Here is a 12,955-nt window from a genome sequence, read left to right as displayed (position 1 = left end):
AGTAGGGTGCGTGAAGTAATGGAAATACATGTGTTGACAGGCAGGTAGGACATCCTATGGACAAACATTTTTTGATCCTGAGACTTCCAAAGAAGATATGTTTTAATATTTAGACCACTTTTATTATTGATTGCTATCAGGATGTGAAGACACACACACACACACACACGCACGCACGCACGCACGCACGCACACACATATATATACCCTGAACAAAGCATTGTATATATATAATATAATATAATATAATATAATATAATATAATATAATATAATATAATATAATATATTATTTAGAAATAAATTACATAAATATATATGCTATTGTTAAAAAAAATGCTCATTTAATAATTGTATAGTGTTTGTGTGTGGGGGAGTATATAATGAATCTATTTTTTCCCTGTATATAGCCTGTTGCAGCTGGGTCTGGTATCCCAGAAATTAAAAGTTACCTTAACGGAGTAAAGATTCCAGGGATTGTGCGGTTGCGGACCTTCATTTGTAAAGTCACTGGGGTCCTGTTTGCTGTTGCTGGAGGTAATTATGAGAAAATTGTCTTTTTGGTTAAGACTTTCAAGAAACATGTGTAAACTGGCCTGATACTAGTAATATGTCGATGAATGACATGATGTTTTCCAGAGCCTTGCAGACTGATGACAGTGGTGTGTCTTTTAAAAGTTGTTCCAGGCTGACTCCGTATTGTTTTTTTGTTTCAGGGTTGTTTGTGGGTAAAGAGGGACCGATGATCCACAGTGGAGCGATAATAGGGGCAGGACTTCCTCAGGTACTCCTCCTTATGCTGATATTTCCAACGTGAGCTGAGTAATACACATACTGATTTCGCTAATCTTTAACCTTTCTGCCATAGAAACATGTTGAGGTTGACAGTACTGTAAGGCTAGAAGCTTACGCTGCTATTTTGAACCAATAATCAGAACAAAAAGAAGTTGAAGGGTGGCGTGCATAATTCAGTTATTTATCTGACTCCAATATAATTAATCTGACTCCATTAAAGTTGTTGTTATTCTTTAACCTCGTATTCTTTAAAGGTCTTTCTTAGAACTGATATGAAAACATAGGATTTAACTTAGAGAACGAAAGTTACAATTACTTTAGCTTTCAACAACTTTACTTTTTTTTATTTCAAAGATTCCTACAGCCTTTACTTTAAGTCACATAATGCACTGCTGTGCAGAAGAGGCCGTAAAAGCCTTTCTTGTAGTATGAGGTTACGCACTGCTGTGAGGGAGTGGCGGGGTTAAAGCCTTTCTCCCAGATCAACAGTTACCTTTCCTTCTTATACCCTGAGCAAAGCATTGTTAAAGGGGTGGTTGATTATGATTTCACTTTTCTAACTTTAGTTAGTGTGTAATGTTGCTGTTTGAGAATAAACAACATCTGCAAAGTTACAACACTCAAAGTTTAAAGCAAAGGAAGATATTTGCTTTTAAAGAAATCGTTTTTTTATCACTAACCCTGAACCCATCACTAACCCTGAAAATTACATAAACCCCGCCCCCGGGAACATGCATGTTGAGAAGAGGAGGAGTTTTTGTAGTAGAACAAATTTGTGAGTCTGCTCAAGCTGTTGCATCCGTCTTTTCACATGCAATACAGTACATAACACAAATGCAATAGCATGTCACTCTAGGCATCTTACAACAGTTCCCACACGAGCGATTTATAGATGATCATGACAGAATATGCTAATTGAAGATAGTTAACTCCACATCAGCAACATAAATTCATCAACTAACCATTCAGAAACGTCCTGTGGCATTCTACATGTTGTCACTTCTTCTTGAGTCTCTCCATCATCGTCCGACTCTAGTTTAAACATAAAAGGCAGAACAGTTTGACATTTTATTGCTTGTCTGCGTGAGGTAATCAGAGCTGCTCACACACGCACACGCGCACACGCACACGCACACACACACACACACACACACACGCACACAGTTCTTGAAGCTCCGCCCTCTGTGCGAGCAGCAGCAGCTCATTTGCATTTAAAGGGACACACACGATACGACGCGTTTTTACTGACCCTCAAAAAGGGACAATTTTAACATGCTGTTAAAAATGATCTGTGGGGTATTTTGAGCTAAAACTTTGCATACACACTCTGTATGATAATCAAATCACTCACAAATGATACTTTAATATCTCTATTAAGTTCACCACCATTCAGTTCAGTTTAAAAGCTGTCAGATGAGACCAAACATGGCATAGTTACATGTTAGAACACACTAGGAGGTAGGCTAAATAGTCTGTAGTGGAAAGCACATGTTTGTTGTGCTGCAAATGGTACAGATGTGTCATTGAGGTGCAATCGATTCTTGTCTCCTCAGAGGCCATCCAGTGCCTGGAGAGTCTCAACAGTCCTCGATCCGCATAGTGATGAATCCCTTTTATTAGATAAGCATTAGCATACAGTGATGATGAAGGCCATTGTGCCACGTATAATTCACATGTATACCATTAAAGGGATTTCTTAAGTACTAGGGCAGTAAAGAGTTCTACCCACATTCGCTCAGCCCTACAATACTTTAGATGGTTAATGATTTTGTTATCTGAATGTTACCTGGTAAGTAATTTATGCATCATCTTTCCTGCCACAGTCATAGTTAAATCTTTTGAACGCATGTTTGTATGTCTGGTTAGTTTCAGAGCATCACCTTCCAGAAGATTCGCTTTCACTTCCCATATTTCCGCAGTGACAGGTGAGTAATGCATCACACCAAACACTAAATCATTTATTACATAGAGCAAAATGAATGTAAAACAGCACTGACCTCCACTGGCTGCAACCCTTTACCTCTGTAATGTGGTATATTTCTTTGTGAAAATGTGCAGTATAGAACATTTTATCCAGTGATAATTGACTGAAATGGAAAATGTATCAATGTTTAAAGGTAGATTACAGAAATAGTTTTTTGGTTAACATAATCCAATAGCATGTGTAGCTTTTAAAAAGATAAACTTTTTTTGGTTACTATTTACAATAAGGTTTCATTTGTTAACATTAGTTAACATGAAGTAAGAATGAGAATTACTTCTACAGCATTTATTAATCTTAGTTAATGTTAATTTCATCATTTACTAATAACATTTTTTAAGTCAAAAGTTGTTTTTCTTAACATTTGTTAATGCACTGTGACCTTACATGAACAAACAATGAACAGCTGGATTTGTATTAACTAATATTAACAATGTTAGCGCAGGTTAGTTAATACATTAACTAATGTTAATGAGCCCTTATTGTAAAGTGTTAGCCTTTTATCTTTAGAATATTACTCTTGTAAGATATTATTTTATTAAAATGATTCAATAATATTTTTATAAATAATATTATACAAAATAATTTTTGCATCTTTAGAATAATGCGCACAGCCTAAATGTGCTCAATAAGACTGACTGTGTATTAATAAGTCTGGGAAATCAAAATTGCCCTAATTATTTGATTTATGTTATGTTGTGTTAAGAGACAAAAGGGATTTTGTATCAGCGGGTGCAGCAGCCGGAGTTGCGGCTGCCTTCGGTGCACCCATAGGGGGCACACTTTTTAGTCTGGAGGAGGGGTCATCCTTCTGGAACCAGGCTCTCACATGGAAAGTGGTATGTTGATGTTTGTTGGGTTTTGGTCATGCATTTGAGGTTGTGGATTGGTATGTGCTCAAAGTGCTACTTGACCTTAATCCATTATAATTCCCTGTCTCTGTCTCTGTCTCTCTTCTGTCTTTTAGTTGTTCTGCTCCATGTCTGCCACTTTTACACTCAACTTCTTTCGTTCTGGGATCAACTTCAATAAATGGGGATCATTCCAGCTCCCCGGCCTGCTCAACTTTGGAGAGTTCAAGGTGAAGAACTACAGAATGAAAACATTAAGTCCCCTTTATTATATGCATTTTTATGTTTATTTTTATTTTTATTATATGTTGACGTAAGTTAGGTGATAATATGGTAGTAACATTTAAAAGAACCAAATCCTTTCATGTCCTCTTTTACTTTTAAATATTTATTTGGCCTATTACTTTCTTAAGAATAAACGGTGAATTGCACTTATTGTGTCATCAGAGATTCAATTACTGTTGTGCAGAATAAAAATATACTTACACTTTTCCATACCTCAGGTCACTAGCAACCCTATACACTTTTTACAAAAATAATAATTTGAAAACAGATATTGTTATATTTATTTTTGTATATACTTATACTTGTATTGTTTATTTATGAATAGATTGATGAACACTAAGGTTGATGTTTAACTTTAAAAAGACCCGAGTTATGCATTTAAGAGTTATTGCACATTTTTACTGTGAATAATTAATTAGTGCACAGTATTTAAAAAAAAAAAAAAAAAAAGTCCTTTTCACCTGGTCACCTCATGTTTAGTTTAAAAAAAGTTAGAATCCAGAACGCTATTTGATTTAGCCTAATGTTATAGGTAATGCAGCTTTTTTTTTTTTTTTACATTTTTTATTTATTTAGTTTCATACTAACAAACAGAAAATAGAATAAACAGGGCATATACAGTGAGGAAAATAAGTATTTGAACACCCTGCTATTTTGCAAGTTCTCCCACTTGGAAATCATGGAGGGGTCTGAAATTGTCATCGTAGGTGCATGTCCACTGTGAGACATAATCTAAAAAAAAAAATCCAGAAATCACAATATATGATTTTTTAACTATTTATTTGTTAAATAAGTATTTGAACACCTGTCTATCAGCTAGAATTCTGACCCTCAAAGACCTGTTATGGCGCTTTTCCATTACCAGTACCAGCTCGGCTCGGCTCGGCTCGCTTTGCTTTTCGCTCCGTTTTCCATTGCAGATAGTAACTCCACAATAGTACCTGGTCGTCATAGCGACGCCGCAGGAAACTGCCGTGACTTAATCTTTTACGTGAGACGCGCGAGACACACCCGCTACCCACACACACAGAACAATGGAGGAAATCGAGTGTATGCTGTTTTTGGATGTTTTGGTTTTTGTTTTTGCTGTTTTTTATTCAGGATACTCCGTCTGGCGCGTGCAATGATGACGCAGTGAATAGTGACGATTCTCTCTGACCAATCAGCAGTCTGCCATGTTTTCACGTCACATTTTAGTATCGCCTCAGCTCGCCTCAGCTCGCTCAGAACCTCGCCGGAGGTGGTACGAAAAAAAGTACCTGGAAGCAGGTACAGGTACAACTTTTACACAGTGGAAAACCAAACAGAGCCGAGCCGAGCCGAGCCGAGTCGAGGCGAGCCGAGGCGAGCTGGTACTGTGTAGTGGAAAAGCGCCATTAGTCTGCCTTTAAAATGTCCACCTCCACTCCATTTATTATCCTAAATTAGATGCACCTGTTTGAGGTTGTTAGCTGCATAAAGACACCTGTCCACCCCATACAATCAGTAAGAATCCAACTACTAACATGGCCAAGACCAAAGAGCTGTCCAAAGACACTAGAGACAAAATTGTACACCTCCACAAGGCTGGAAAGGGCTATGGGGAAATTGCCAAGCAGCTTGGTGAAAAAAGGTCCACTGTTGGAGCAATCATTAGAAAATGGAAGAAGCTAAACTTGACTGTCAATCTCCCTCGGACTGGGGCTCCATGCAAGATCTCACCTCGTGGGGTCTCAATGATCCTAAGAAAGGTGAGAAATCAGCCCAGAACTACACGGGAGGAGCTGGTCAATGACCTGAAAAGAGCTGGGACCACCGTTTCCAAGGTTACTGTTGGTAATACACTAAGACGTCATGGTTTGAAATCATGCATGGCACGGAAGGTTCCCCTGCTTAAACCAGCACATGTCAAGGCCCGTCTTAAGTTTGCCAATGACCATTTGGATGATCCAGAGGAGTCATGGGAGAAAGTCATGTGGTCAGATGAGACCAAAATAGAACTATTTGGTCATAATTCCACTAAACGTGTTTGGAGGAAGAAGAATGATGAGTACCATCCCAAGAACACCATCCCTACTGTGAAGCATGGGGGTGGTAGCATCATGCTTTGGGGGTGTTTTTCTGCACATGGGACAGGGCGACTGCACTGTATTAAGGAGAGGATGACCGGGGCCATGTATTGCGAGATTTTGGAGAAAAACCTCCTTCCCTCAGTTAGAGCATTGAAGATGGGTCGAGGCTGGGTCTTCCAACATGACAATGACCCGAAGCACACAGCCAGGATAACCAAGGAGTGGCTCTGTAAGAAGCATATCAAGGTTCTGGCGTGGCCTAGCCAGTCTCCAGACCTAAACCCAATAGAGAATCTTTGGAGGGAGCTCAGACTCCGTGTTTCTCAGCGACAGCCCAGAAACCTGACTGATCTAGAGAAGATCTGTGTGGAGGAGTGGGCCAAAATCCCTCCTGCAGTGTGTGCAAACCTGGTGAAAAACCTGGTGACCTCTGTAATTGCAAACAAAGGCTACTGTACCAAATATTAACATTGATTTTCTCAGGTGTTCAAATACTTATTTGCAGCTGTATCATACAAATAAATAGTTAAAAAATCATACATTGTGATTTCTGGATTTTTTTTTTTAGATTATGTCTCACAGTGGACATGCACCTACGATGACAATTTCAGACCCCTCCATGATTTCTAAGTGGGAGAACTTGCAAAATAGCAGGGTGTTCAAATACTTATTTTTCCTCACTGTACATGTACAAAAAATACATTATATACACCCTCATTCCCTCACTCGCTCAACCCAAAAACTACGTACACACACCCACCCACACACATACATACACAAACAATACAAACAAAACTAACACAGCTTTTTTTTAATTAAAAGATAAATAATGGTAAATGGTAAATGGACTGCATTTATGCAATTTAATACTAAGTCATAAATGCTAAGAAGCTCTTGGAGGTAAATTTGACCTTAAGCTTGCTGATTATTTGCGAATGCAGTTTCCTGTTGACTTAAAATGATCAATGAATTAATGAAAAGCAAACTGTGGTGTTGCCTTATTTGTTTTTCTTTGCTATCTTTAGTGCACAGATGGAGATAAGTCATGTCATTTGTGGACGGCAGTAGATTTGGCATTTTTTGTATTAATGGGGGTGGCAGGAGGGCTGCTCGGCGCGCTGTTCAACTGCATCAACAAACGACTGTCAAAATACCGCATGAGAAACGTTCATCCCAAAGCAAGATTCATCAGGTGCCCGAGAGATATCTTACTTATATGGATTTAGTATTGAATGAAACTACTCAAAACAACTTTTAGAATTTAACTACCCAGATATGAAGAGAGTAGCTTTCTGACAATATTTTATATTTCTTTTATTGGCAGGGTGTTGGAGAGTCTATTGGTATGTATGGTGACCACACTAGTGATCTTCATGGCTTCAGTGACTCTGGGGGAGTGCCGAGATTTAGTCTCCACCATAAATAACAACACATCATCACAGGTCAGACTGAGACCAGCTTCCTTTCTCTCTTATAACTTCATTCTTTTTCTCTCTTATAACTCTACTCTATTTTTCTTAGCTTCTTTTCTCCCACTTTATATTAAATGTCTTTAACTACTTTGTAATAACATTTAAATTAATCATTTGACACAATGTTCTTACTGTGTACATGATTCATGAGCTACACGATTAATCCTTAAAAGATTGCAATCTTGATTTACATACCCACACAATCTTTCTCCTAGTCAAGTCACCTTTATTTATATAGCGTTTTATACAATACAGATTGTTTCAAAGCAGCTTTACAGTGATCACAGGAAAATAATGCATTCTGGCTGTTGTTCAGCTGAAGTCATTTCAGTGTTGATTCAGTTCTGTTGTAAAGATCATCAGTTATTCAATTAGTTCATTTCATCTATAAAGCAGTTTTGCAACAAACAAACAAAAAATATCATCCAGTTCAGTTCATTTAACATACAACAGCATCAGTACAGTCAGATCAATAATATTGTTGAATATTAAGTGTCCCTAACTAAGCAAGCCAGAGGCGACAGTGGCAAGGAACCCAAACTCCATCAGGTGACAGAATTGAGAAAAAAACCTTGGAAGAAACCAGGCTCAGTCGGGGCCAGTTCTCCTCTGGCCAATGAACGAACACGGTGTGATTATGATTCAGGCAGCATCATAAGTCAGAATTCAGATTGGGATCGGTAGCAGGATAGCAGTATTCAAATATCTTTCACTAAAAGTAACTTAACTTGGCGCTTCAAATAACAATTGTATCGATCACATTGTTATTGCCACCAGGTGTGACTGTTAAAAAAATTATTTGTCATTAAATCATTCATTCAAGAGATTCGTTCAAAAACGCTGATTCATCCAGTAATGAAGCAAGTGAAGTCTTTATGAGTGAGTCATTCAAACCATTTAAAAAAAATATTAATTCTAATTAATTAAACAGTTTTAAATAGACTGCAGCAATTTATATTTTATCAGAACCTCTAGTAAATTGCATTATTTTATTTAGTTGTCTAATCGTGGGAGGATTGTGATCTCTTTTTGAAACAAAAAAAGATGATTCTCAATTTATCCAGAACTCTAGTACATGGATGTTTTTACATTGTACTAATATGTAAAAATGCCTTTGTTGTAATTACATCTGTAATTAATTTCTGTGGTTACATCTATAATTACACTGTTGAACCTTCCCTTACCCCTTAAGCCACCCTTAAACCTACTCATACCACCAAACCTGTCCTTAACCTTACCCGTATCCCAACTCGGTAGCAGCACAAGTGTTTTGCAATACAAAATGAACAGCAAGTAATGATGAAAGTAATGATTACTTGCTGAGCTGAAATAACAGTTGATACAACCTGGTGTGAGTTTCCCGCACAACGACGTAACTCACTGCTTAACCACCAAAGTATGATGCATCGTTTTGTAGAAACTAACTAGCTAGTCACGACTATTTCCCTAAAGCGGTTGCACCTCTGTCGTTTGAACGACACATAACATGCATTTAATCACGTTAACATGCAGTATTTGGCGTACACTTTACTCTTGTATACATGCGGTTCATTCAGTCAGCAGCTTTCTCCACATAACATAATTTTCTGACATGCTGCTGTAACAAACTGAGGACTACTTCACTATTTTTGTTCCCTGTCGTTTTGCTGATTTTGTCGATTTAATGTTTGATTCATCGCGGGTTCCTCTACATCAGGGATGGGCAACTTCGGTCCTGGAGGGCCACTGTCCTACAGAGTTTAGCTTCAACCCTAATCAAACACACCTGAACAAGCTAATCAAGGTCCTCAGGATTACTAGAAAATTACAGGCAGGTGATTTTTTCTGGGTTGGAGCTAAACTCTGTAGGACAGTGGCCCTCCAGGACCGAAGTTGCCCATCCCTGCTCTACATCATACTCCAAAGTTCCCTTGTGCATTTATCCACATGCACACTCCTCAAAAACGGGGCTGATTGTTGACATGCTAAAATGTATTATTAAAATGTAAATTTAAATGTGATGAAAGATATAGAACGTATTGAATGTTAGCTTGATGCTGTGCCCAATCCACATGTCATTTTAACTGGAAACTATGCTTCTAACCACAGCTCGATAGCTATAGTTCCAACCACGCACGTTTGCGATGCTGTTTGCGAATGTTCGTTGGAACTATGCTTTCGGGAAACACCAAGTTGTTTAGCTTAGTTGGTAATGACTTGCAACCATAGTTGGCTAACGATGCTTTTGGGAAACACACCCCAGGTCCACACTTCAGTTTATTTTTATGAGATTATAACTTCTAATTTCTAGAAAGCTGTCCTTTTTCGTGTGCAGTTTGAATCAGAGTGTTGGTGCAGTAATGGTTTGTGTTTTTTTTTTTTTATAATTCTCTTTATTGAGGTTTTTTACATATTAAATACAGAAAGACAAAAACACAATAACAAACAACATACATCAGAGGGCATCATTTCTATTTCCATGCTAAGCCAATCAATTAAACATTCTCACCAAAGTAATCTATGAAAGTTTGCCACATTGAATAAAATATTTCAGACTTCCCCCTTAACAAGTATTTAATTTTCTCCAATTTCAAATGACCCATTATGTCTTTCATTAAGGCTGAGTGCGCAGGGGGCATTTTTTGTTTCCAACACAAGATAATCAGTCTCCGTGCTAACAAGGTCACAAAACAAACCATGCTGTTTTGGGTGTCCGAAAGTTGTACATTGACTGGTTTCACACCAAAAAGAGCCCAAATTGGATCTGGCTTAAGCTGTTTTTTTCAAAATCTTGGAAAGGGTTTGAAATATAGTGTTCCAGTAGGTCGTAATGTGAGGACAATTCCAAAACATATGTGCAAGAGAAGCTGGCCCTTGTGAACATCTGTCACAAGAAGGATTAATGGAAGGAAACATCTTTGACAACTTTAATTTGGATAAATGCACTCTGTGTAGCACCTTGAACTGCAAAAGACCATGTCTAATACAAACAGAGGTAGAATGAACATTTCTTTGGGCTTTTGACCATTGATTGTCTGTAATAGACACCCCTAGGTCATCTTGCCAGGCTCTTTTCAAATGGTCCAATGTAGGTGTTGTTTCTTCCTGTGATAGCACATTGTGGATTTTAGCAATTAGCCCTCTTTGAAATGGATTAGGCAAAAACACTGTTTCCATTGCAGAGTTTGGGGGCTGATTAGGGAAAGACGGAAATAAGCCCTTAATAAAACTTCGGATCTGTAGGTATTTAAAGAAATCTTTACTTTCCAATCTGTATTTGCTCTGTAATTGTTTGAATGTGGGAAATGTATTTTCAATAAATAAATCTTTTAAACATTGAATACCTTTATGTTCCCACTGAAGAAATGTCATATTTAAGACTGATGGAGGAAATGTATGATTATTAATCAATGGACTTAAAGTTGACGCACCCCTCCATCCGTAATGCATCCTAATCTGGGACCAGATTTTAACTGAATGAGAAACTACTGGGTTCTCAAGTTTTTGTTTTGAAATAGGCAAAGCTGAATAAAGTAATGCTTTTAACGAGGTGGGATAACAGCTTTCGTTTTCCATCCTACTCCAATCAGCCCCCTGAGTGGACAACCAAAACGACATTGAGCGGATATTACATGACCAGTAGTAACGTCGGAAACAGGGTAATCCCATTCCTCCCTGGCAAGTTGGTCTTTGCAAGAACATTTTCTTGATTCTTGGAGTTTTTCCATTCCATATAAAATATGACATGAGGGAATCTAGTTTATTAAAAAATGCCTTGGCTATCCAAATCGGAATACATTGGAACAAGAACAGAAACTTAGGCAGAACATTCATTCTAATAATATTTATTCGACCTGCTAATGAAAGTGGTAGATTTTTCCATGAATCTATATCTTTTTTCGTTTGATCATATAATTTCAAAAAGTTGTGCTTAAAGAGGCCGTTATATTCCTGCGTAATATTTATCCCAAGATATTTAAATTTTGTTGAGATTGAAAAGGGAAAGATATTAAACACATTAGTATTCATACGGGCTTTAGAATTAATTGGAAATAAGACACTTTTTGATAAGTTCAATTTGTAACCTGATACTGCTCCAAATTCTTTCAAAATTTCCATTATCACAGGAACAGATTTAACAGGGTTTGAAATGTATAGTAACAGATCGTCCGCGTACAAAGAAACTTTATGATCCATTTTTCCCCTTTTAATCCCAATGAACTCCTCCGTTGCACGTAATAAAAGAGCCAGGGGTTCAATGGCTATTGCAAAAAGCAATGGCGAGAGCGGGCAGCCCTGTCTAGTCGAGCGGCTGAGAGGGAAATAACTTGAATGCATATTGTTAGTCCGCACTGATGCTTGGGGTTGGACATATAATAATTTTACCAAAGATATAATTTTTGGGCCAAATCCGAACTTTGACAGGGTCGAAAAGAGATAATCCCACTCGACCCTGTCAAAAGCTTTTTCCGCATCCAAGGAAAGTAAAATTTCAGGGTGTAGATTTTTTTTATCCTGAGTGTGAATTATATTTAGTAATCTTCTGATATTAAAAAACAACTGTCTGATGGTTTGTGTTTTGTAGGGTTCTGTAAGTGAGGAGGTGAACTCAACCATACGACGATTCTTCTGCTACAACAACACATATAATGACATGGCGACTCTGTTCTTCAACCCTCAAGAGGTGGCAATCCATCAGCTCTTCCACCAGAATGGTAAGAAACATACATGCAGCAATGGACTGCACATTTGCACAGATAATATTTTGGTCAATATTGAGATCACGATTACTCAATGACTTATTAATAATACACTACAGGTCAAAAGTTTGGAATAATTATGATTTTTTTTTTTTAATGTTTTTTAAGTCTTTTTTGCTCACCAAGACTTTGGTAAAACTATTTTTTATTTTAATTCCTTTGATGCCAAGCCATTACTCCAGTCTTCAATTTAATAAAGACCAATTTATTGGTCAATTTAATGCCTCCTTGTTCAATAAAAATCATATATTTATCTTTAATCTTATTTACCCCAAACTTTTGAGTTGTAATTTGAATTTGTTTCCACCTCCACGATGAGACTAGTGGAGGTGGAAGACTAATCCGCATATTAGAATGATTTCTGAAGGATCATGTGACACTGAAGACTGGAGTAATGATGCTGAAAATTCATTTTAAAATATATTCAAATATAAAAGTCATTTTAAATTGTCAAAATATTTCATAATATTACTGTTTTTGCTGTATTTTGGATCAAATAAATGCAGCCTTGGTTAACCGATCTAAAACCTTTGAACGGTAGTGAATATTTTATATTAAAATAAATGAGACCAAAATAATTAACTGTAGTGCACTTCCACTCCTACTAAAAACTACTAAACATTTAGCGAGGGTGAAATCACACTGATGTAAAGTAAAAAAAAAATTAGAGCCTCATTGTGAAACGAAATGTGGCACAATAAAAGTTTTATCTTGATTTATCTTGTTTTCATAATTGTTACAATCCAAATTTTCATTAAACATCCAGCCGTCACCTCTGATAT

The 12,955-nt window shown here is 37.2% G+C and overlaps 1 protein-coding gene across 2 annotated transcripts in view; it reads left to right on the top strand.

The window, feature by feature from the left end:
• The window catches only part of clcn6 (chloride channel 6), a 29,414-nt gene that overhangs the window by 2,471 nt on the left and 13,988 nt on the right, over positions 1 to 12,955 (top strand). For both annotated transcript variants that reach the window (XM_084138538.1, XM_084138537.1), the window contains exons 7-14: positions 410 to 536; positions 716 to 783; positions 2,661 to 2,719; positions 3,482 to 3,614; positions 3,743 to 3,856; positions 6,988 to 7,154; positions 7,287 to 7,404; positions 11,999 to 12,128. In XM_084138538.1, the coding sequence (XP_083994664.1) occupies positions 410 to 536; positions 716 to 783; positions 2,661 to 2,719; positions 3,482 to 3,614; positions 3,743 to 3,856; positions 6,988 to 7,154; positions 7,287 to 7,404; positions 11,999 to 12,128 (916 nt within the window). The remainder of the gene's footprint in view (positions 1 to 409; positions 537 to 715; positions 784 to 2,660; positions 2,720 to 3,481; positions 3,615 to 3,742; positions 3,857 to 6,987; positions 7,155 to 7,286; positions 7,405 to 11,998; positions 12,129 to 12,955) is intronic.

Source organism: Abramis brama (genome assembly GCF_963993115.1).
Source record: "Abramis brama genome assembly, chromosome: 16".
NCBI lineage: Eukaryota > Metazoa > Chordata > Actinopteri > Cypriniformes > Leuciscidae > Abramis > Abramis brama.
Note: the sequence above shows the minus strand (reverse complement) of the source record. Positions and strands in the feature narration are given on the sequence as shown.